Source organism: Gossypium arboreum, chromosome 1 (assembly GCF_025698485.1).
Source record: "Gossypium arboreum isolate Shixiya-1 chromosome 1, ASM2569848v2, whole genome shotgun sequence".
Taxonomy (NCBI): domain Eukaryota; kingdom Viridiplantae; phylum Streptophyta; class Magnoliopsida; order Malvales; family Malvaceae; genus Gossypium; species Gossypium arboreum.
In genome coordinates, this window is record NC_069070.1 from 24,055,285 (window position 1) to 24,082,375 (window position 27,091).

Consider the following 27,091-nt stretch of genomic DNA (forward strand, 5'->3'; position numbering starts at 1 on the left):
CACCTTTTCAAAATTGTTCTAATAACCTACCCTCCACTTTTTGCCTCTTCCACTCCACTTGAGACCTAAATATTTTTCTCCAAGATGCATTTTGACTTTGAATCATAAGGAAAATATTAGTTTTTTTTTTCAAGCTATTATTTAAATATTTGTTGATACCAGAACTCGGGTTTAACCTAAATAATTGGGAGATTTAAATGTATATATATATATATATAATAAGCAGACTAAACATTAGCTTACATTTTGAAGATGTATTATGAGAATAATTATTAATTTCTTGAATAATTTGAATTTAAGTATTTTAATATTTTTTCTCGAGTAGCTTATAAACTTAAGGATTTTTATTTTAAAAATGTTTTTGAAATTAGATTAAATTAGTGAGATTATTGATTTTGAATAGATATTTTAATTTCTAAGTGGCGTCAAACTTGGAATAGAAGCGATTTTAGTAGATTGGTGAAGCAATTTAAGTGTAGTTAAAGAGTTGGAATTTTAAAAAATAAAAATTGAGGGAGGTGGAATTAAATATTGAAAAGGATGGAGTGGGGATAGCGTTTTCAATTCAAAAGAATTGATGTTCCAAGCTTTACGACCAACCGTTGATATCATCACCATCAACCCATCGCCTTTGTTATATTCCCTATTCTTTCCCTCTCTTTTAGCTTTCTCTTCTCCATTTCCAAATCTTCCATTTTTCTTTTCCAGGATAATAGTTTCCTTCCTACATTCTTACATTTTCAGCAGTTTTTTTTTCTCAATTGGGTGTTTAAAAAACCCATCTTTGGGTATGTTTGGATAGTGAGAAAAATCATAGAATGCCAGTATCAACAAGGTCTCAGATCATTAGCACCCAAGATGAGCAGCAAAGAAGTAGAAGCAGAAGATCAAATGAAGAAACAGAAGAAGAAACCCAGATGAGCAATGTTACTAACAATTTCACATTCAGGAATCCACATCATGGGTTGAAGGAGAAAATGAGAGCTTTAACTCTTTTATATGAGCAACAAAAGAAAGCTTCTGCCATTCTTAGGAACAATAATATTAATAACCCATCATCATCCCCAAAGCCTGATCAAGAGAAGCGTTTTACATCTCACCCAAGCGCTGATCTTCTCACTTCTTGCCAAAGACAAGAGCAAAAGGATCCCAAATTCAACAATGTTATGAGGGAAAAAACTGTGCCACTATTGCCTACGATGGCTAACCCTACAGTGAGTACAACTTTCGTGTTGCCTGAACCACTTTTGGATGATGGAAAGGAGAATCTTTTGATTGGTACTGATAAGATTATTGGGTTTCCTTCTTGTGCAAGAAAGGCGGAGACCGCAAAGACTACGGTGGTGCGGAAGCTGTCAATGGTGGGGACTAGGAATGTTCAAGAACAGGAGAAAAGGGAGACCTATGCCAAGACAGAGAAAAATGGGAGAATTGGTGGAGATGAAAGTAGGATCCATGTGTTTGTGAGGCTTAGGCCTATGGCTAAGAAAGAAAAGGAAGCTGGTTCAAGATGCTGTGTCAAGATCGTGAACAAGAAAGATGTTTACTTGACTGAGTTTGCTAATGAAAATGATTATCTTAGACTGAAGAGGCTTAAAGGTAGACATTTTAGTTTTGATGCTTCATTCCCAGATTCCACTACTCAACATGAAGTTTATACAACCACGTAAGTTTAGCCATTAATCAATTTTGATATCAGCTGAAGCCAGTTTTAACCCTTGACATCGTTTTAATTTGGTGTGTTTTAACTGTTTGGGAGCTAGGAAAATTTTCATCCAAGTTATATATGGAATCTCTTGATTGTGAATCTGATATTATGATCCTTGTTTCAATTCTTAGTTTATATTTTTTGTATATTGCTGACACATATTTGGATATAGGTGTAAGGATACGAGTTACGACTCTCCAAAATACATGGAATCTTTTTAAAAAATGTAAACATTTTGAATTTTCAATGAATAAATTTCATAAGAACCAACCAATTTTGATTTTTCAGGACAGCAGAGCTTGTGGAAGAAGTTCTGCAGGGACGGAATGGCTCGGTGTTCTGCTATGGCGCGACAGGAGCTGGTAAAACTTATACAATGCTAGGCACCTTAGAAAATCCAGGGGTGATGGTTTTGGCAATAAAAGATCTGTTTACAAGTATTAGGCAAAGGAGCTTTGATGGAAACCATGTAGTTCAACTCTCCTATCTCGAGGTCTACAACGAAACCGTTCGGGATTTACTCTCACCCGGAAGACCTCTAGTCCTTAGAGAAGATAAGCAGGTTTGCTTTATACTGCCTTGACATATTTGATTGCTCTTGTTAAATGAGATTAGCTGAAAATACTTTCGTTTCTCGTATTAGTACACTAATATCATATCGTTGTTTTCGGAAACGTCATATGTTGCCCACTATAGCGGTAATGTTTTATCCTAAGGTCATCAAAGTGGATCAGTAACGGTCTTCCATATATTGTTTAAATTCTGATTTTAAATGCCTTGATTTCACCTCATAAAAAATGTTTGCTGACATGTAATGCAGGGAATTGTTGCAGCTGGTATTACACAATACAGGGCTTATTCCACGGATGAAGTAAATTTCGAGCTTCCATTATCATACCTTTGAGGGTTAGATTATTGATTGAATGGTAGGGGTATAACAGTTGTACTTGGTTATGGCAGGTGATGGCATTGCTTCAAAGAGGAAACCAAAACCGAACCACCGAACCAACTCGGGCGAATGAAACATCTTCACGGTCCCATGCAATTCTTCAGGTACCAGTAACGATCCGGTACTGGTTACTTGCCTTGATCTTATAATTTTAAGATATTCTTATGTATATGAGTTGCTTTTCCTATAGGTTGTAGTTGAATATAGAGTCAAAGATGCTTCAATGAATATCTTTAATAGAGTTGGAAAGCTCTCACTCATAGATCTTGCCGGTTCTGAAAGAGCCCTTGCGACGGATCAGAGAACACTTAGATCATTGGAGGGAGCAAACATTAATCGGTCACTTCTAGCACTGAGCAGCTGCATCAATGCCCTCGTTGAGGGTAAGAAACACATACCATACAGAAACTCGAAACTCACTCAACTCTTGAAAGACTCGTTAGGTGGAGCTTGTAACACTGTAATGATTGCTAATATCAGTCCTAGCAATCTCTCATTTGGTGAAACACAAAATACCCTGCACTGGGCTTACCGGGCAAAGGAAATCCGAACCAAGGTTAGTAGTAATCTCAGTTTCATGGTATACTACTTAAACCTTGTGTTTTCTGAGTTGAATCTTTCAATGTTTTTTAACACCGTTCCTTGAACATGCAGACAAGTGACACAAACGAGGAGGTAATTGAAATATCTGAAACCGGAACTGATCAGGCAAAGCTTTTGCTTGAACTGCAGAAGGAAAATCGCGAATTGCGAGTACAACTGACATGCCAACAGCAAAAGTTGCTAACCCTTCAAGCACAATCTTTAGCTGCAAATGCTTCACCTCCAACCCCCTCTTCGGTTATGTCTCTCGAAACTCCATCTACGGCCCAGCCAAAAGAGAAAAGCAAACCTAGATCCACCTTCTTAACCAGAACCTGTTTCACACCAGAATCCAAAAAGAGGGGAGCAGAAGAAGCAGTAGTTAAAGAGCTTAGACTGATTGTAAAGGCATTGGAACTAGAAATGGCAAGAATGAAGAAAGACCATGCCACTCAGTTAAAGCAGAAAGATGATATTATTCGCGAGCTTTCAAGAAAGAATGAAAAAACAGCAGAAGTGGGTGTGAAGAAGGGTGTCACAAGAGCTAGCTTGCGGCCGAAGGAACCAAACCCTGGGGAACTGAAGAGCCCAAGTCATCGCTTTAGATCACCAGTTCCGACAGCCAAAAAAAGAAGTTTCTGGGATATAACAACAGCTAACAGCCCTTCAGTCACCACACTCCATGGAAGAAAAACTAGAAGCCATATCATTTCAGAACCTGTTGCAGCTCCCTCTATGCTACCTCAGGTACACTGATTTTTCACCCTAATCCTTTCTTTTCTTTTGAGCAAGTTTATTTCACCTTTAAGAAGATATATGTGCTTATATGAGTCCATGTTTCTGATTTGTGTTTAATGTGCATGGCTGGCTACGCAGCCGGGATTTGCTCGACAGAGACCTGATGTTCACAAGTAACGAGGAAGGGAAAGAAACAGAAAAGGAAATTGTGGTTTGAGAGTGTAGCATTGTCAAACCTTCCCATTTCATTCTTTACACAAACTGATTGCTCAACAATGAAGCACAAGTTATTGCTTGCTAAGTGGTGTATTGATTTTTTACTAATATGTCCCCCTTTTTTTTTTTTCCTCATTTGATTTCTTCTCATTAAGGTCACCAGCAATTACTCCATTGATGTGTTTATTTTTCTCAAGTTGAAGCTCTTGGAGCATTTGGAGACCCAAATATTCATGTATATTTAAGTTGTTTTTATTCATAATTTTCAAAAATCGACTAATGTTTATTTTTTTTACAACCTCATTAATTACCAAAATAAAACAAATTTTTGTATCGGAAAGCAAAATCGATTTTTTGTAAACTGATTTCTCCATTCTTCACTCTCCAATCAACATTAATTCTCATTTCCAATGTTGTTATCGTCAATTTTATTTGTCATACAACATCAATTTCATTCCTAAAGAGCATTTCTCGATTCAAGCATAAAAAATTTAAAAAAAAAATCTAATATCACGGTCAGAATGATTAAAGATTAATGAACAATCAAATCAACACCAATTCAATCAAACGTCAAATCAACAACAATCCAATCATGTCGATTGAAGCTACCAGCCTTCGTAACCACAAAATCGTCTTTCGAAAGACCAATTTCAGTCCTTATCTGTTGCACCTTGATGGATTTGACGACTTGACGGTGAGTGAATTACACTTTAGTTCGATTTTCCATCTTAAACTGATGATGCCCAAAACAATTTACAGAAAAGAAAAGGAAGAAGAAAAAAAAGGAAGAAGAGAGAAAAGAAAAGAATCGAGTAAGAAACTGCTCCTTACCATTAATAGGCAATCACCACAATTCAGGTTTATTAAGATTATTACAACTACTTACTAAAGTGAAATGCACCGTTTCACATAAACATTTCCTTAATAGAAAAATAACATAATTAACAAAAAATGAAAAAAAGGAACAAAACACTACTTTTTCAATTATTCAATTATTTAGCTCATATCAACTTCTCCCCTGGTCGAACAATCCTTGACCTTAACGATTAAGGAAAGAAATTGTTGTTGCAAGTCATAAAGATTCTCCAAAGTTGCGTCCTTAGGGAAGGAATAAGTCCATTGAACCAAGACTTCAGTGATGGCTCGATTTCCCCTCTTGCCAACTCGTCTATCCACCACTGTAGTTGGTTCCTTCACCATTGCCCCATCTGAACCCACCACTGGTAAAGCAATTTGATAAGGTGCATTTCCAATGGGCTTCTTCAGCTGATGAACATGGAAGTTTGAATGAACTCAAGACCTTATTGGTAGTTGCAACTGAAAAGCCATTTTGCCAACCTAAGCTAGCACTAGATAAGGACCAAAGCACCATGAAGCAAGCTTTTGATTACCCCTCCTATGAACAGTATCCTACCTATAAGGTTGAAGCTTCAAGTAAACCAAATCCCCAACACTGAATTCACAACCACTCCTTTTTTTATCAGCTAAGTTCTTCATACGATTTCGAGAACAATGTAAATAGAACTTAAGCATCTGAAAAGCAACTTCTTAATACTAAATACTATGATCCATTGTAGCAACCACTAAAGTGCAAACCAAATATGGAAAATGTAATGGAGGGAACTGACCATATAATGCCTCATAAGGAGTAGTGCAAATGGCTAAGTGATAAAATGTGTTGTTGTGTTGTGCCACCACTCAGCCAAGGGCAACCAACAATACCAATCACCAGGTTTCTTTCCAACCATACATTGATGGTACCCTTCCAAACATTGATTAAGCACATCAGTTTGCCTATTAGTCTAAGGACGATAAACAATAGAATACTTGAGCTTGGTTCCTAGCAACTTAAAGAGTTCCCTTCAAAAAATGCTCACAATATCCTATCTCTGCCAAAAACAATAGAATTAGGAGCCCCATGCAACTTAAAAACATGGTTTAAGTATTCTTGAGCCACTGTGAAAGCATTATAGGGATATGACAAGCCCAATAAGTGGTCATACTTGGTGATTCGACCTACCACCATTAAAATGGTATGCTTCCCTTTTGACACAAGGAGTCCCTCGATGAAATCAAGGCTGATCTCAATCCAAACTCTCTCGTAAAGGCTGTAATGAACTAGGATAGAGGGCATTTGTTCGATAAATCCGATTTAAAAATAGTTTTTTATTACAACAAAAAATTAAAATTTTGAAAATTAAGTCAGTTTATGATATTTATGTTGCAAAAATCTGGTTTGAAAACAGTTTTCTTGCATAGCGAAAAATTAAAATTTTGAAAACCGACTCAATTTGTGATATTTATAGTAATAAACCCTAACCGAATTCATACCTGTGTTTTCAGCTTAGTTGACATTCATTGTTCCCAACTTTCAACCAAATAATCTTTTTCGCTATTCTTATACCACAAACCACTTCGAGTGTGAGCTCGAACCAATTGAATTGAAACAAAAAACTAGAAAAAGTTTTCTCTTTTTTTGGGGGGGAGTGAAAATAGAAATTCTCTCTTCTTAATAGAAACCGGTAGAATTTTTTTCTGAAAAAATATATGTAACAGCTGAGAATAATTTTTCTCTATTTTTTGGCAGAATAACAATCTCTCAAAGATCTATTAATAGCTTTATCGGTGCCATCTATTTATAGGAAGAGAAAGTAGAACCCTTGTAGACTTGTAGAAGTTTATTTCCATTAGAAAAATGATATCCTAGGGGGCAACAACCCTAGTTAATAATACTAGGGTTTTGTCGTCCCACCTTATTACACGATAAGATTTTTGGACCTCTCTCACAATGGGCCCAATTACTATACTTCTTGAACTTTTTGACCAAGTACTTTATAATTTAATCCAACCCGATTCTGTTTTCTATTTCCCAAAATAAACTTCAAAATTGTCAAAATTGTTTAATATAGAATATTAAAGTTTATTTGGGAAATAGAAAAACTGAATTGAGTTGGATCATATTACAGAGTACTAGGTCAAATGGGCCAGGAAGTACTCGTAATTGGACTCGATCTAAGAGAGACCCAAAACCCCTCATATAACATGAAGGGATGACAACCCTACTAGGAATACAAGGGTGTATCATCCACCCCACTCCTACTCTGAATAGGAAGTTGTTTTTCTATTTGAAATAAATCACTACAACTTAACAAGGGTTTTACCTTCTCTTCCTACAAATAGATGACACCGGTAGAGCTATTTACATAATTTTCAGAGATTGTTACTTTACTGGAAAATAGAGAGAATTTATTCTAAACTATAAAATATAGTTTTCTAGAATAACAATTATACAGGTTTCTATTAAAGAAGAATTTCCATTTTCACTCAAAATAAAAGAGAGAGAACTTTTTCTAGTTATTTGTTTCTATTCAATTGGTTCGAGCCCACACTCGAAGTAGTTCATGGTACGAGAATAGTAGAGATGATCGTTTGGTTGAAAGATGGGAACAACGAGCGTTCGTTAAGCCAAAAACACATGTATGAATTTGGTTAAGGTTTATTGCTATAATATCATAAACCGGGTCAGTTTTCAAAATATTAATTTTCAATTGTGCAAGAAAATTGTTTTCAAACAGGGATTTTTCCAACATCAACAACTTCAACGCCTCACTCAAATGTTCAAAATGATTGGACCAGTCCTTGGAATGGGCTAGAATATCATCAAAGAAAATCAAAACTGTTTTTCTAAGCAAAGACCTAAAAATTATGGTCATCATGGCCTAAAAGTTGGCTAGTGCATTGGTGAGGCCAAAAGGCATCAACAAAAACTCATAATGGCCCTTATAATTCCTGAATGTTATATTGTGAATGTCATCTTCCTACATCCTAATTTGGTGATAACCAGACCTGAGATCTAGCTTAGAAAAATACACAACATTAGCTAGCTTATCTAGAAGTTCTTCAATAATAGGGATGAGGAATTTGTCCTTGATAGTGAGATGATTTAATTATATGTAATCTACACACAATCTCCAAGAACCATCTCTCTTTTTTACCATAACAATTGAAGGAAAAATGAGTTGCAACTATGCCTAATTATCCTCGCCTCCAACATTTTAAAAACCATTTTCTAAATCTCATTCTTTTGGATAGTAAGATACATATGGCCTAATTTCACTACTTGAGACTCATCCGTCAAAGGAATCTTATGGTCCTGAAACCTAAAAGGTGGCAACTCTATTGCCTCCCCAAAAGCATCATTAAACCATTGTAATAGACTATGCAACTACTGATCCAAGATGCTCGAACCATTAACTTAGTCTGTATAATGCTAGCCAATAGATAAAGACTAGGTTACAATGGTCTCAATAGTAAAAAACATTTAGAACTCATCTTGTCAGACAACAAGTGAATAGAGCTAAGTGCCAAACTATGCAACACACAAGTTTCTAAGCATATTCAAACTGTATGGTAAGGGAAGTATAGTTCTAGGTAATTGAATCCAATTCCATAAGCTAATTGTAACACCCCTCGCCCATCTTCGTTATCAGATTAGGGTTACGGATGCTACAACAAATAAACAGTCAATAATATGCAATTTCAATCCAAAAATTCAATTTAATCATTCATTAATAGATAAATATTCAATAATCATACAATTAATACAAAATGAGACTTAAATTGAGGTTCTGAAACTCTAAAATCAATTTGGAAACAAGAAGGGAATAATTCGAAACAAAATAAAAAGTAAGGTAAAAAAAAGGGCCACACGACTGTGTGTGCTATGGGATATGACTGTGTTGTTCAACCATGTGTGAGGACTAAAACCATGTGAAAGGAGACATATGGCTCTGTCTTCTGACTGTGCAGCTAATTGTGGACGTGTGTGCAAAATGAAAACAAGCAATTACACAGACCACACGGCTGTGCCAAGAACCCATGTATGGTACACGACCCTCTGTCAGGCTATGTCTCAGCCCGTGAGTGTGACAGCCTTAAAACGACCCTAGTCGAAATGTGGTTTCGGGACCACAAAACCAAGGCATAAAAATAATTTGATATTTATTTTATTGCCTATAATGTGTGTTAACTCATGTGTGATATTTTTTATGCTTTGATTTAGAATTATAGATGTGAATTTCACTAGAAAGGACCTAGTAATAAACTTTGAAAGTATGAGGGAAATGTGTGATGACTAATTAAAGGATGCATGCAAAACAATGGACTTGCATGTCAAATTTCCCCATAGCTAGTGGCCGGCCATGACAAGGATTTATGGGCAAAAATCATGTCATGAAACATGTTTGGTAAATGGGTTATGATGGAAAGAATAAAATAAGGGTATGGAATAAACAATTAATGTTAGTAGATGAGAAACAAAAAAAAAAGTGTCCATCTTCCTCCATAGCTTGGCGAATGTCCTAAAGGAAGAAAGAAAAATTTTGTTCATCTCTTTTCACTCTCTTGTTGGTAGAAAATACTAAGGTTAAGGAAGGAGTTTTGCTTCATACTTGGTTTGGAAGAGGATTAGGAAGAGGTTGGCTAAACTTGCACCAAGATTAAGGTATTTTTGAGGTTCATGCATGTTTTTAGTTGCTAGCTTAATGTTCTTGTTAGCCCATGGTTCAAATCCTTGTTATGTCATGGGAATGAAATTCGGCCAAAGTGAAGGTGGTGTTAATGCCATTGCATGTTAAATGACAAGCTTGAAAGTGATACATGTGATGGAGGATTGAAGATTCTTAGATTTTCTTTTAGCATTTTTTTTTTGAATGAGATACTAAGTTCTTTGTTTCACCATGACCAAATTGAAATGGTGTGGTGTTGTGGTATTCGCCATGATATATCCATAAGTATAATTCATGCATGTTGCATGGTAAGTAAGATTTAAGCTTTGGAAATGTGTATATATTTGGATATAAGCCACTTGAGAATTGGCCCTTGCACCTACATGAATATATGTTTGCACATGATGGATTGGTATGACATATATACTAATTCAAAGTGTATATTTGCTTGTGATGATGTGTTGATTATGAAGTAAATAAGAGATGTGCAATGAATTACGATATGTAATGTGTTAGTAGTAAAATGTATGCTGTTTTTTGTGTGGTATTAAGTGTATATTCGGCCACATGAGGGGTAATTAGTGTGCATGCATTCGGTTTGAGGCAAGCATATTGATGCCTATTCTTGGCTTAGAAAATTCGCTAAGAGGAATATTAACTAATGTGTTGAGTTCGATTTATGATTTCGTACATATACAACTTTGATGCCTAATGTATATAAGGGCCAAGTACTTTGAACTTCACGTTGATGTTTGAATGTATTGAATTGCTTGTTGTGATGTAAAAATGTGCATGACCATTGTGTATTTGAGTTAAAGGATGGCCATATGACCATTTACACTCCTTGTCATATTCGGCCATAAGCTATCATGATGAGATTTTAATAAGTTAAATTTGTGTGAATTAGCTCAAGAGCAAAGGGGAGCTAAATCCGATAAAGGGAAGGAAAAAGTAGTTGAATAGCCGTCGAAATCGCTCGACAACATCCAAGGTAAGTCTTGAGTGATGACCCTACTTGAATTATATCAAAATTATGCTCCTTGTTTGTGTGGCCATTGAGCGAAATAGTAAAGGTTGATAGATATTTTGTGTTAGAGCTTTAGTAACGAAAATGAACTATGGACGTGTCTTGAATATTGATATATATGTAAGTGAACATTGGAAATATATCCGGGCTAAGACCCGAAGGCATTCGTGCGAGTTGATATATCCGGGCTAAGACCCGAAGGCATTCGTGCGAGTTGATATATCCGGGCTAAGACCCGAAGGCATTCGTGCGAGTTGATATATCCGGGCTAAGACCCGAAGGCCTTTGTGCAAGTCACCAAATCCGGGTTATGACCCGAAGGCAATCGTGCGAGTCGCTATATCCGGTTAAATCCCGAAAGTATGTGATTCGGAAGTGAGCAATCTTGCTGTGAAAATTTCAGCTTATACGCTTGAAAATTCCAGCAATGAGGTATGTTTGTATGTGCTTGTACTAATTGAATTCTTACAAGTAAGTATGCGCTAAGTTGATAAACGAGCTACCGGCCTTGGGCTAAGTTGTTCTTTTGTGTATGAACATAAGGGTCGGTGATGTGAACTAAGTATGAGTATGGGAATGTGAATTAGTAAAGTGGTTTAATTAGCCATGTGAATAAAATACCTTAGTCAAAGCTGATTTCATTTCTTGAGACTTACTAAGCATTAAAATGCTTACCCCGTTGCTTTGGCTCTCTGTTTTATAGGTTTCGCTCGTTAGCTATCGGATTCGGGATCAAAGAAGTCGAAGTCATCCACACTATCGAAGCCCCATTTTGGTACAAATTTTGGTTGAACTTTGAAATGGCATGTATAGGACCATCCTTTGTTGAAGGTCATGTACCTTCCGGTTTGTGTAAACTTGGATAGCCATGCGAAAATGGCTTATATACGTTTTAGCATAGAACTATAATCGTTTGTATGTTGATCCTTATGAGGTATGGAATTATTTTGAAACGATTAGCCATTGGAATGGTTAATCATGATCACGCTTTGTGCTATGTATGTAAAAAGGGCCAATTGAATCATGGAAAGTATGAAATAGGTAAAGCCTACTAAAGGCAGATGCTGGCAGCAGCAGTGACGTGGATGTGAAAAATCACTAAAAATAGTAGGAATGGTATTAAATAGCAAATAAATTATGTAAGTGTACCTTGATGAATCTACTTTCATATGGAAGAAACGAAATGGTCATATGAGTTATAAGTTAACAGATTTTAAAGTTCTTGTGAAATAGGGCCAGAACGGTTTCTGGATCCCTGTTCCAACTTTGGAAAATCATTGTAAATTAACCAGAGATAATTAGGAGTCATTCCATATATGTGTAGATTCCTCTCTGAGTCTAGTTTCTATAGAAACAAACGGCATTAGTATTGAAGCCCTGTACAGGGAGATATCCAATTCGTAACGCACAAAGGTCAGTGTAGTCGATCCCTACAACAGGCGAGACTTTAACTAATAAACTGTACTAATTGGCTCGACCAAAATTCTAGAAAAAATATGTAGATGGACATATGAGTCTAGTTTCAGGAAAAATTTACGGAACTGATTTTCGAGTTGTAAAACTCAAGTTATGAATTTTGGAGCGACTAGTACTCAGATTGGCAGCTTGTCTGAAAATTGTCAATAAGTGGGTTGAAGTTCAGTTAACACCTCGCGTTCGACTCGTGACGGTCTCGGGTTCGGGGTGTTACAATTTTATTGGTATCAGAGCTACGGTTTAGTCGATTCTAGGACTACCGTAATGCGTTTGGGGTCTAGCTATACATGCCATTTTATGTGATTATATGATAGTGTGGTGATTTACGACGTTTGAACTTGTGTTTATTTATAGTAATGGATCCCGATCCCAACCGAAGCGATAGCTGATGATGTGGAGAGTGTGGCGCTGCTCCCGCACAAGGGACAGCGCCGGCGGACTCTCAACCTGTTGCTAGCAATCCGAATGACGAGGCTAGACAAGCCTTTTATAAGCGTGATGAATGATTGGTTCAACCAATACATTCGAACTAATACTACTGTTCCACAACCTCCATTCCCAACAAACACACCCCAGACCTACAATGCCTCCGTAATTGACCAAATAAGGTCGAATAAGCCCCAGTTGATAGAATCCGAAAACATGGGGCTCTGAATTTAAAGCTACGGATAGTGATGATGCCGAGCAAGCGAATTTTGGTTGGACAACACGATCCGCACTTTCGATGAGCTATCTTGTACACCGATGAATGCCTAAAGTGTACCATCTCCTTGCTACGTGATTACGCCTACTATTGGTGGAGTACTCGACTTCAGTTGTGCCCGAACAAGTAACTTGGGAGTTCTTCCAAACCGAGTTTGGAAAAAGTATATCGATCGAGATTTATGGACCAAAAGCGAAAGGAATTTCTCGAACTTAAACAAGGTTCCATGTCGGTTCACCGACTATGAGCGAAAATTCGTGAGGCTTAGCCAGACGCGCGAGAATGCATTTCTTCGAAGTCGTGATGTGTAAACGCTCAAGATGGACTGAATGATGAGATAAAGGCTGTATGTTGGCATTTTGGAAATCAGAGTTTGTGACTCTCGTCGAGCGAGCGGCAAAGCCGAGGAGTTTAGTATGGAGAAAAGGAAAGCGGAAGCGGGAGCAAGGGAGTTTCGTAAGAGGTATTCGGGGAAGCCCTTCCAACAGTCATCAAAGAAACTTAGAGATGGCTTAGGCCGATCTAGAGACACTTCGGGCTTTTCTAGACGAGATCGCGATCGACCCCTGTGACCACGAATCACTTGATCGCCAGATGAGTGGGAATGATCGACGAGAGAGGACGGAGTGCGATATTGTGGCAAATGGCATTTTGGAAGTCTGTAGATTCCGTGACCGCTCTGTTACAAGTGTGGATCAGTTGACCACTTCATTAAAGATTGCCCGAGGTTATGCGAGCAGAATGTAGATCGGAGTGGGAAGCGGGTACTACCACCGCTCGAGGTAGACCATCTGGAAATACGGGCAAGGCTAGTGGTGGTCGAGAGGATCTAGAGATCTGCGACCAGATCCGAGGCTCGCGCTCCAGCTAGGACTTATGCTATCTGCCGCGCGAGGATGCCTCCTCGCCAGATGTTATTACTGGTACTTTCACTCTCTTTGATACTAATGTGATTGCTTTGATTGACCACGGTTCTACTCATTCTTATATATCGAAACCTTAGCATCCAGAAGACTTTGCCTATTGAGTCTCTTGAGTTCGTAATTCGGTGTCAAATCCTTTGGGTCGTTATGTGCTGGTCGACAAAGTGTGTAAGAAATGCCCCTAGTAATTCGAGGTACCGCTTCCCGCGGACTTGATGCTTTTGCCGTTCGATGAATTTGATGTTATTCTTGGGTTGGATTGGTTGACCGTGCATGATGCGGTTGTGAATTGCAAAAGCAAGACTATTGATTTGAGATCATAAACAACGAGATGATCCGAGTTGAGTCTACGAACTTGAAGGGTTGCCACTGTAATATCATCAATGTTGGCCCGAAATATGTAAGAAAAGGGTGTGAAGCATACCTTGCGTATGTACTTGATGATAAGGAGTTAGGAATAGAACCCAAATCATGCGGTGGTTTGTGAATACCGGACGTTTTCGAAGAATTGCGGGTTTGCCACTGTTCGGAGATAGAGTTTGGCATTGAGCTTGTACAGGACCACACCGATTTCGATAGCTCCATATCGTATGGCACCAACGGAATTAAAGGAGTTGAAAGCTCGGTTGCAAGAGTTGATGGATAGAGGTTTTGCTCGCCTGAGTTTTTCACCTTGGGGTGCACCGGTGTTGTTTGTGAAAAGAAGGGCGGAACCATGAGGTTGTGCATCGACTATCGTCGACTTAATAAAGTGACAATAAAGAACAAGTATCCGTTACCACGTATCGATGATTTGTTCGATCAATTGAAGGAGCCTCGGTGTTCTCAAAAATAGATTTGAGATCGGGCTATTATCGATTCTTGAATCCGAGATTCGGACATACCCAAAACCGCCTTGAGCGAGATATGGTCACTACGAGTTCTTAGTGATGCCGTTTGGGCTCACTAATGCCCTGCGGTATTTATGGATTTGATGAATCGGATCTTGAGATCATATTTGGATCGGTTCGTAGTTGTGTTCATCGACGACATCTTGGTCTATTCAAGAGATGAGACCGAACATGCGAGCACCGAGATTAGTGTTGCAAATTATACGGGATAGCGGTTATATGCTAAGTTTAGCAAGTGTGAGTTACGGTTAAGAGAGGTTAGCTTCTTGGGTCACGTGGTATCTGCATCGGGTATTCGAGTCGACCCAAGCAAAATTTCAGCCATACTTAATCGAAACCTCCAAGAAATATTCTTGAGGTTCGAGCTTTTGGGACTTGCGGTTACTACCGACGGTTTGTAAAAGGATTCTCGATGATAGCCACACCCATGACGAAACCGCTTGAGAAAGATGTCAAGTTTGAATGGACGGAAAAGTGTCGAAAAGTTTTGACCAATTGAAAATTCATTTGACGGAAGCTCGAAGACTAATACTGACCGAATCGGCAAAGAGTTTGTCATCTATAGTGACGCCTCCCTACTTGGGTTAGGTTGCGTATTGATGCAAGAAGGTCGAGTTGTGGCCTATCGTCGAGACAATTAAAGCCACATGAGAAAAATTATCCGACCCATGATCTCGAATTGGTCGCTATCGTATTCGCCTTAAAGATATGGCGACATTACTTATTTGGTGAGAAGTGCCATGTGTATTCGGATCACAAAAGTCTCAAATATTTGATGACTCAAAGAGACTTAAATCTGCGACAAAGACGTTGGCTCGAGTGTTAAAGGATTATGAGCTGGTCATTGACTATCACCGGAAAGGCTAATGTGGTTGCGGATGCCTTAAGCGGAAATCCTTTGTTTGCTTCTGACGATGAATGTACACTTGTCTATCCTACCCGACAATGTGTTAGTAGCGAATTAAAGGCCAAACCATTGTTGACTCATCAAATTCGTGAAGCTCGAGAAAGTTGATGAGGAGTTGCGTGCAAAACAAGTTGAGTGTGTTACGAACAAGGAATCGGAGTTTCAAATTGATGATGACGATTGTTTGAGGTTCGAAGTCGTTTGTGTGTTCCAAAGAATTGAACTTATTTCGATAATTACGAGCGAAGCTCATTGTAGCCGAATGGCAATCCACGGAAGTACGAAGATGTACAATGAGTTGAAACGTCGGTTTTGGTGGCATGGTATGAAGCGAGACATCTCCGACTTTGTGGCAAGATGTTTAATATGTCAACAAGTGAAAGCGGAGCATCAAGTGCCTTGAGGTTACTTGACCGATCACGATACCCGAGTGGAAATGGGATCGAGTCACAATGGACTTTGTGTCCGGATTGCCGTTGTCGACAAGTAAGAAGGATGCAATTTGGGTTATTATTGATAGACTAACTAAGTCGGCTCACTTTATCCTGTGCGTATGGATTTTCATTGGATAAACTAGCTGAATTGTACGTTTCTCGATTGTGAGATTACACGGGTACCGATTTACATTGTGTCGGATAGAGATCCGAGGTTCACCTCGCGATTTTGGAAGAAATTACAAGAAGCATTGGGCACCAAGTTGCATTTCAGCACCGCCTTTCACCCCCAAACCGATGGTCAATCCGGCGTATAATTCGGATACTTGAGGATATGTTGAGATGTTGTATCCTCGAGTTCGATGGTTCGTGGGAACGGTACCTACCTTTGATTGAATTCGCTTACAACAATAGTTTTCAATCAAGTATTAAGATGGCGCCTTACGAGGCTTTATGCGAGCGTAAATGCCGTACACCATTGTTTTGGACCGAGCTCGGTGAGAACAAAATTTTTGGAGTGGATTTGATTAAAGATCTTTGAGCAGAAGTAAAAGTAATCCGTGAAAATCGAAGATAGCCTCCGATCGTCGAAAATCGTATCGCGGATTTGAAGCGAAAGGACATTGAGTATCGGTGGGAGATAAAGTGTTTCTTAAAGTTTCGCGTGGAAAAGATACTCAGATTCGGTAGTAAGGGCAAGTTGAGCCAGATTCATTGGGCCGTCTGAAATCTCCGAACGAGTTGGCCCGATTCGCGTATCGTTTGATCTTGCCCCTGAACTTGAAAAGATTCTAGCGTCTTCCATGTTTCAATGCTTGACGCTATAGATCGATCCGTCGCACGTAATTAGTCCATCGAGGTTGAAATTCAAGCCGATATGAGTTATGGAGAAGAACCGATTCGTATCCTAGCTCGTGAAATGAAAGAGTTCTTGAAACAAAAGGGTTCCGCTAGTGAAAGTGTTATGGCTCAAACACGGGATAGAAGAAGCTACTTGGGAACCGAGAACTCTATGAAAGAGCAATATCCAAACCTATTTACGGTAAGATTTTCGGGACGAAAATTTCTAAAGTGGGGAGAGTTGTGACCCTTAAAACGACCCTAGTCGAAATGTGGTTTCGGGACCACAAAACCAAGGCATAAAAATAATTTGATATTTATTTTATTGCCTATAATGTGTGTTAACTCATGTGTGATATTTTTATGCTTTGATTTAGAATTATAGATGTGAATTTCACTAGAAAGGACCTAGTAATAAACTTTGAAAGTATGAGGGAAATGTGTGATGACTAATTAAAGGATGCATGCAAAACAATGGACTTGCATGTCAAATTTCCCCCATAGCTAGTGGCCGGCCATGACAAGGATTTATGGGCAAAAATCATGTCATGAAACATGTTTAGTAAATGGGTTATGATGGAAAGAATAAAATAAGGGTATGGAATAAACAATTAATGTTAGTAGATGAGAAACAAAAAAAAAAGTGTCCATCTTCCTCCATAGCTTGGCCGAATGTCCTAAAGGAAGAAAGAAAAAATTTTGTTCATCTCTTTTCACTCTCTTGTTGGCCGAAAATACTAAGGTTAAGGAAGGAGTTTTGCTTCATACTTGGTTTGGAAGAGGATTAGGAAGAGGTTGGCTAAACTTGCACCAAGATTAAGGTATTTTTGAGGTTCATGCATGTTTTTAGTTGCTAGCTTAATGTTCTTGTTAGCCCATGGTTCAAATCCTTGTTATGTCATGGGAATGAAATTCGGCCAAAGTGAAGGTGGTGTTAATGCCATTGCATGTTAAATGACAAGCTTGAAAGTGATACATGTGATGGAGGATTGAAGATTCTTAGATTTTCTTTTAGCATTTTTTTTGAATGAGATACTAAGTTCTTTGTTTCACCATGACCAAATTGAAATGGTGTGGTGTTGTGGTATTCGCCATGATATATCCATAAGTATAATTCATGCATGTTGCATGGTAAGTAAGATTTAAGCTTTGGAAATGTGTATATATTTGGATATAAGCCACTTGAGAATTGGCCCTTGCACCTACATGAATATATGTTTGCACATGATGGATTGGTATGACATATATACTAATTCAAAGTGTATATTTGCTTGTGATGATGTGTTGATTATGAAGTAAATAAGAGATGTGCAATGAATTACGATATGTAATGTGTTAGTAGTAAAATGTATGCTGTTTTTTGTGTGGTATTAAGTGTATATTCGCCACATGAGGGGTAATTAGTGTGCATGCATTCGGTTTGAGGCAAGCATATTGATGCCTATTCTTGGCTTAGAAAATTGACTAAGAGGAATATTAACTAATGTGTTGAGTTCGATTTATGATTTCGTACATATACAACTTTGATGCCTAATGTATATAAGGGCCAAGTACTTTGAACTTCACGTTGATGTTTGAATGTATTGAATTGCTTGTTGTGATGTAAAATGTGCATGACCATTGTGTATTTGAGTTAAAGGATGGCCATATGACCATTTACACTCCTTGTCATATTCGCCATAAGCTATCATGATGAGATTTTAATAAGTTAAATTTGTGTGAATTAGCTCAAGAGCAAAGGGAGCTAAATCCGATAAAGGGAAGGAAAAAGTAGTTGAATAGCCGTCGAAATCGCTCGACAACATCCAAGGTAAGTCTTGAGTGATGACCCTACTTGAATTATATCAAAATTATGCTCCTTGTTTGTGTGGCCATTGAGCGAAATAGTAAAGGTTGATAGATATTTTGTGTTAGAGCTTTAGTAACGAAAATGAACTATGGACGTGTCTTGAATATTGATATATATGTAAGTGAACATTGGAAATATATCCGGGCTAAGACCCGAAGGCATTCGTGCGAGTTGATATATCCGGGCTAAGACCCGAAGGCATTCGTGCGAGTTGATATATCCGGCTAAGACCGAAGGCATTCGTGCGAGTTGATATATCCGGGCTAAGACCGAAGGCCTTTGTGCAAGTCACCAAATCCGGGTTATGACCGAAGGCAATCGTCTGATCGCTATATCCGGTTAAATCCCGAAAGTATGTGATTCGGAAGTGAGCAATCTTGCTGTGAAAATTTCAGCTTATACGCTTGTGAAAATTCCAGCAATGAGGTATGTTTGTATGTGCTTGTACTAATTGAATTCTTACAAGTAAGTATCGCTAAGTTGATAAGCGAGCTACCGGCCTTGGGCTAAGTTGTTCTTTTGTGTATGAACATAAGGGTCGGTGATGTGAACTAAGTATGAGTATGGGAATGTGAATTAGTAAAGTGGTTTAATTAGCCATGTGAATAAAATACCTTAGTCAAAGCTGATTTCATTGCTTGAGACTTACTAAGCATTAAAATGCTTACCCGTTGCTTTGGCTCTCTGTTTTATAGGTTTCGCTCGTTAGCTATCGGATTCGGGATCAAAGAAGTCGAAGTCATCCACACTATCGAAGCCCCATTTTGGTACAAATTTTGGTTGAACTTTGAAATGGCATGTATAGGACCATCCTTTGTTGAAGGTCATGTACCTTCCGGTTTGTGTAAACTTGGATAGCCATGCGAAAATGGCTTATATACGTTTTAGCATAGAACTATAATCGTTTGTATGTTGATCCTTATGAGGTATGGAATTATTTTGAAACGATTAGCCATTGGAATGGTTAATCATGATCACGCTTTGTGCTATGTATGTAAAAAGGGCCAATTGAATCATGGAAAGTATGAAATAGGTAAAGCCTACTAAAGGCAGATGCTGACAGCAGCAGTGACGTGGATGTGAAAAATCACTAAAAATAGTAGGAATGGTATTAAATAGCAAATAAATTATGTAAGTGTACCTTGATGAATCTACTTTCATATGGAAGAAACGAAATGGTCATATGAGTTATAAGTTAACAGATTTTAAAGTTCTTGTGAAATAGGGCCAGAACGGTTTCTGGATCCCCTGTTCCAACTTTGGAAAATCATTGTAAATTAACCAGAGATAATTAGGAGTCATTCCATATATGTGTAGATTCCTCTCTGAGTCTAGTTTCTATAGAAACAAACGGCATTAGTATTGAAGCCCTGTACAGGAGATATCCAATTCGTAACGCACAAAGGTCAGTGTAGTCGATCCCTACAACAGGCGAGACTTTAACTAATAAACTGTACTAATTGGCTCGACCAAAATTCTAGAAAAAATATGTAGATGGACATATGAGTCTAGTTTCAGGAAAAATTTACGGAACTGATTTTCGAGTTGTAAAACTCAAGTTATGAATTTTGGAGCGACTAGTACTCAGATTGGCAGCTTGTCTGAAAATTGTCAATAAGTGGGTTGAAGTCTGTTAACACCTCGCGTTCGACTCCGGCGACGGTCTCGGGTTCGGGGTGTTACAGTGAGACCTAAAATGTACCTTCAATAGCAAGTCAAACATTTCATGCTTACTTAAGCTACAAGTATGCCATTTACAATCATTCAACCTATTCAAATTACACTAAAAACATACCAAAACATGCCATTTGCCTAGCTTTAACCAATATACCATAGAGCACCATCACAAACAACAATCCCAACTAACATCCAAAGTTATTTCCTAATCAATTCAAGCTTGCTTAACAATGTTATATAAAGTGTTAATGACACCAATTCATTCACATCCAACAAACCATATATCAAAGTATATAAATAGGCATGCATTCAATAATAGCTATACCAATTCACCTAATCAAAAAAAATCCCAAGTCAACAATTAAAGTACCATGTCATATCTATTAATTATTTAACAAGTAATCAAAGACCAACTATACATATATGGCATTCAATAATCCATCAACCATGCAATTTAACTTTCAAAACCATTTCCACCAGTTTATCATCACATACCACATTAACCATAATCAACCATATCGTTACATTAACAAGTTTACATGGCTAGAAAGTCTTAATCATACTCTAAAAACATCAAACACTTATATACATAACTTCACTCCTATTACATGCCACATATCTTAAATAAACGTTTTCAAAAAAGCTTCTGAAAGATAGTTGGATAGTGTGATTTTTAACTTGATCTAATTTCCTGGTTTCCTAAAACTAAATGTTAACAACCCTTAACCATCTCCGTCACCGGATTAGGGTTACAAAAAGTTACAAAAATTAACAGAACAATCATAGATTATTTCAATTAAAAAATTTACTTTTAAAATCAATCATCAATAATTTCATTTAATAAACATGTCATTCAAACTAATGAGACTTAAATTGAGTCTACAAAGCATTAAAAATGATTGAGAGGCAACCAAGGATTAAATTGAATCAAATTATGAAAATAGTGTAAAAACTAAAAACTAAGGTCACACGACCATGTGACAAGACTCGGCCCATGTAGAACAGAGATATGGCCATGTGGCCAAGTCGTGTAGTAACCTAAGCCTGTGTAACTCAAGGTCATACGGCCATGTCGTTAGGTTGTGTAACTCTATGGGACCATATGAGCCTAAAATCACTAAAATTAAATAGGGCACACGACCATGTGGCAGATTGTGTTCACAGGCCATGTGTACCCAAAAATACCTTCAATCATAAGCAATTTCACACAACCTTTGTTAGGTTCCAAGTCATACATTAACCAACATCCAAACATATTCAAAATGTGCTAAAACATGCCAAAATATACGATTTATACCAACTTTTCAAAGGCAAACATAGTGAACCTAAAAACCATAAGATACCAAAACCAAAATGACCATTTCTGCATTTATTCTCCAAATAAAACACCAAAACTAACTACCAGTTCAATACATTAAAAAGTCAACTCATGCTTGCCATTCAAATAGCACCAATCATCATCTCACCGAATAGGGTTAATATGACATTTCAACTAGCTACTCTATATTCATCACAAGTTTACTATAAAACATAAACTTAACATTTTATAACAACTTTAACCAAGCTTGCACATTCAACAAGAACTTTAAGTTCAACTACTTCAAACCTTATACATGCCATAAAACCGAAATAACAAATTAACATACTATCAAAGCAAAAGCTGGATAGTGTGAGCCTCGAAGTTGATCCGTTCAACCAATTCTACAAAATGTTAACTACAAAAAACAAAAATAAACAGACTAAGCTTAAGTAGCTTAGTAAGTCCATAGATGAAATTCAAATTACTTACCTCAATTAAACAATTTGAAAACTAAATAACTTAGATTAATTAAACCTGGCCATCATTTACGAAAACACATAAAATTAGTACTGAAAATGATTTATCATATGCTTTATGTTCCATAATGATTCAATCCAAACCAATTCATATATGTGTATATATATCTACTTTTCATCACATTAATACTATAATGAAACATATTTACATGGTCATTCTTGATACAAATATTTAAACAGTTATACATCATCATTTTAACATTAGATACATATTTTCATAGCTCAATGAACTATAGTAATAGGACTTGGATGCTCGGGTTTCCCAAAATACACCAAAGAGCATCAAAATGCTAAAAGAGGCTTTGAAGTGCAATCATGTATAAGCATGTGTTCTAACCCTATTGGCATGCCAATCGTATCCTAATCGTTTACTAAGCTCAAACGGGCATTTTAACATACTTATCACATTTAAAATTTAGAGGCACTTTCCGAAATATTCTTGTACACATGCTGATAATCAACTAAATTCATTCCAATATCATATAACCACATTTCCCAAATATTCAATAACAACCAAATATCACTTTCTCACCTGTACTTAATTGTAAACATTTTATAGTTTCAATTTAATATCAAAATTCAACTAGAATAAAATTTAACCAAATCATAATATCACAAGTTCACTACAGGAAAATAGACTTTTAGCGGCGCTTTTAGTGGCGTTTTAACAAAAAACGCCGCAAATAATATACATTAGCGGCGTTTGTCCGAAACGCCACTAAAAGCTAAACTATAGCGGCGTTTTTGCCAAAAACGCCACTAAAAACTGGTCAATAGCGGCGTTTTTATCAAAACGCCACTAAAAGCTGATCAATAGCGGCGTTTTAATCTCAAACGCCACTAAATTGCGGTGTTTTTGTCCTAAACGCCACAAAAAACTGATCAATTGTGGCGTTTTTATCCAAAACGCCACTAAAAACTGATTAATAGCGGTGTTTTTGGTCCAAACGCCGCAAAAAGTTTAGCAGGCATTTTTTAGTAGGGTAACCGACACTCGTTTTGATTTGATCTGATTTAATTTTCATATTATTTTCTTATTTTTATTTTGAATTTGATTTAATTATTTTTGTATTTAAAGCTAACTTTATAAAAAAATGGGAACTACACTATTCATCACTTAGCTATGAGAAAGTTTCATTTTTGTTACTTAATTATGAAAAGTTACAAATTGATAACTAAACTATTTACAAATTTTTATTTAAGTTACCAAGCTGTTAAAATCGACGTTTTATGGCTTTCTGTAAACCCTTAAATCTTAAACATTAAACCCTAAACCCTAAATTTTAAATCATAAAACATAAACACTAATCTATAAACTCCAAAACCCTAAACCCCCCCACAAAAAATCATATGGATCATGTTGATGTGTATATATAGATATTAATGTAAAAGCTTATGTTTATAATAAATTGTGGAAGAAGTACTTAATATTGATTAAATTTATTTTTAGATTTAGGGTTTAGGATTTAAGGTTTAAAGCCTATGGTTTAGGGTTCAATGGTAGAATTAATATATATATTTTAAGTTTATGGTTTAGGCCGGTTCAATGGTATAGTATATATATTAAGTTAATGGTATGGGCCGGGTTTGTTATCTTGGATTTGGGGTATAGTGTAACACCCCGAACCCGAGACCATCGCCGGTGTCGGACACGAGGGGTTAACAAGCCAAAACCACTTATGGCACCGACCAATTTGACATTCCCAGGCAAGCTGGAAAACTGCGTCGCTGTCGCGTTAAAAAGCATATCTCGAGTTTCACAACTCGGAAACTGATTCCGTAAATTTTACCTGAATTTAGACTCATATATCCATCCATGGATTTATTTCTATAATTTTTGGTTGGGCCAATTGGTACAGTTTATTAGTTAAAGTCGCCCATGTTACAGGGGTCGACTACACTGACCTTCGCGCGTTACAACTTGAATATCTCTCTGTACAGGGTTTCAATACTGATACCGTTTGTTTCCAATGAAACTAGACTCAAAAAGGAATCTTCACATATAAGGCATGACTTCTAATTCATTCTGGATAATTTATGGAAAATTTTCAAAGTCGCGACAGGGGACCCAGAAACTGTTCTGGTCCTGTCTCACGAGAACTTTAATATCTCTCGGTATACTGTTCATATGATCGTTTCGTTACTTTCATATGAAAATAGACTCGTCAAGGTTCGATTGCATAATTTATTCACTATTTAACACCATTCCTACAAATTTTGGTGATTTTTCACATCCACATCACTGCAGCTGGCAGCATCTGTTTTTAAGGTAGGCTTTACCTATATTGTAGTTCCCATGGACCAACTATAGTCTAGTCATACTTAGGTCCACATATGATCATATTTAGCCATTCCAATGGCTGATCATGTGACCAACTCTCTCATTCAAACCATAATCACATCATGAAACCAAATATAATTACAAACCACATATGATCAAATTCCATACTCCACTTTTACGAACCATTTTCGCATGGCCGCACACATATACATCACAAAGTACTTAAAACAACCGAGGGTAGTCCTATACATGCCATATCCAAAACTCAACTAAAGGAGTACCAAAAAGGCTTTGATAGTGTGGTTGACTTCAACTTCTATGATCCCGAATCCGATCGCTAACAAGCAAAATCTATAAGCAGAGAAACAAAGAAAGCGGAGTAAGCAATTTATGCTTAGTAAGTTTGAGCCATAATATACACACAACCAAAGCATAGCATTCAAGTAGCTAAACAATAATTCATATGCACAATTTCTCAAAGACATGCTTACTTCACAATCCCAACTCTTATATTCATACACAAATAACGGCCTAGTTAATGCCGATAGCTCATTTATCATTAGAGCGAATATTCGTACGCATTTACTCATAGTGTGCAAAGCACACAAAACATACCTTGTTGTTGGGAATTTCACAAGTGCAATAACTGAAAATTTTCCAGCAGCTTATAAATTTCAATTCACATACCTTCAGAGTTTATCCGGATATAGCTACTCGTTCAAAACACCTTGGGACATAGCCCGGTTATGATAACCCGCACAAATGCCTTCGGGACTTAACCCGGATATCACAACTCGCACAATTGCCTTCGGGCTTAGCCCGGATATCATAGCTTCGCACAATTGCCTTCGGGCTTAGCCCGATATCATAGCTCGCACAATTGCCTTCGGGCTTAGCCCGATATCACAACTTCGCACATTCATACACATCTTTGTTTCAATTTCATAACAAACTTTTGTGCATAATTTACTTAATCAAGAATATCATTTCGCTCAATGGCCACATACAAGGGCACAATTTCGATTGCTTATTACTTCATTCAATCGAATCAAAATCTAAGTTTCGATACTCGAAAACTTACCTCGGATATTGTCGAATGATTCCGATGGCTATTCGACTACTTTTTTTTCCTTCCCTTTATCGGATTTGGTCCCTCTTTGCTCTTGAGCTTAATTTAACAAATAAATTGATTCAATCATTTGAGTATCAAAAAGAGGAACTCAAGGCACTTAGCCCACATATAATCACTAGACATTAAAGTCACATAAGTACGGAATTCATGAATCGACTCAACACACAAAGCCTTCAACATGCTTACTCATGGCCGAACAACACAACCTCTTAGGTACTCATTCATGGCCGATTATGCATCTTGATGTTGAGGCCAATTACATGTTTAACACCACACATGAATGGCACACATTTTACTAGCTAATGCTTTACATATTGTAGCTCAATACTTATAATATAGCATCAAGCACTCATATGGCCGATTATACTTAGTCATTCTTGCACCAAATCAACAATAAATTCCAAGATTTTCACATCATATGTGTACTAGGCGAATGTACTTGCAATTTCACAACCATTCTTCAACATTTTCTTCTTTAAACAAACATATTTATCACTTACTTCATAACCAAAACATCATGTGCAAACATATACACACATATAGGTGCAAGGCGAATCTCAAGGGGTTCATACCCATCCAAACACAAATTTTACCAATCAAGTAACAAGCATAAATCATGCTCATGAATGCACCATGGCGAATACATCACAACCATACCCTTTTAACTTTGGTCATGGTTAAACAAAGAATTCAATGTCCTACTCAAGAATACTAAAAAGAAATTTCAAGAGTAGTCAATCCATCATTACATGCATCATCAACAAGCTTCACATTTAGCATGCAATGGCTTTAACACAATATCAACCTTGGCCAAATACCATTTTCATGGCATAACAAGGATTTGAACCATGGCTAACATGCACATCAAGTTAGCAACCAAAACAAGCATGAACCTCATGACACAACCTCAAACATACCTTAATATTGATGCAAGTATAGCCAAATCTCCTTCTAGATCTCTTCTAAACCAAAAAATGGAGCAAAATCCTATCTTCTTCCTTAGTATTTTCGGCCAAAAGGAGAGAACAAGGATGAACAAAATTTTTCTTTGCTTTTCTTTCACTCACGGCAACAATGGGGAGAATACCACACTCACATACATTTTTTTTTTGTTTCTCTTCCCACAACTAAATTTTTTTATCATTTCATCACATCATGCATTATCAAGACATGTCATAACATGTTTTTCCTTGCCCATAACTCCTTGTCATGGCCGGCCACTATGCCATCTTTGGGGAATTTGACATGCAAATCCCTTAATTTTGCATGCATGATTAACTAGTCATCACACATTTCCCCATCATACTTTCAAAGTTTACTACTAGGTCCTTTCTAGTGAAATTCACCTTTATAACACTAAGTCGAATCATCAAAAATGCCACACACAAATTAACACATATCATAGGCATCAAAATA

The 27,091-nt window shown here is 37.2% G+C and overlaps 1 protein-coding gene across 2 annotated transcripts; it reads left to right on the forward strand.

Moving 5' to 3' along the window:
- Window positions 1-475: 475 nt before the first annotated feature.
- On the forward strand, window positions 476-4,465 carry LOC108465467 (kinesin-like protein KIN-8A). Of its 2 annotated transcripts, XM_017765787.2 has the most exons (8): window positions 482-1,214; window positions 1,320-1,666; window positions 1,997-2,270; window positions 2,529-2,579; window positions 2,669-2,761; window positions 2,848-3,213; window positions 3,312-3,986; window positions 4,116-4,465. In XM_017765787.2, exons 1-8 carry the CDS (start codon window positions 819-821, stop codon window positions 4,152-4,154), a joined length of 2,241 nt encoding a protein of 746 aa, XP_017621276.1. In that variant the 5' UTR covers window positions 482-818; the 3' UTR covers window positions 4,155-4,465. The 2 variants fall into 2 exon arrangements, with proteins under 2 accessions (XP_017621275.1, XP_017621276.1); XM_017765786.2 differs by having other exon boundaries at window positions 476-1,666.
- Window positions 4,466-27,091: the final 22,626 nt, after the last annotated feature.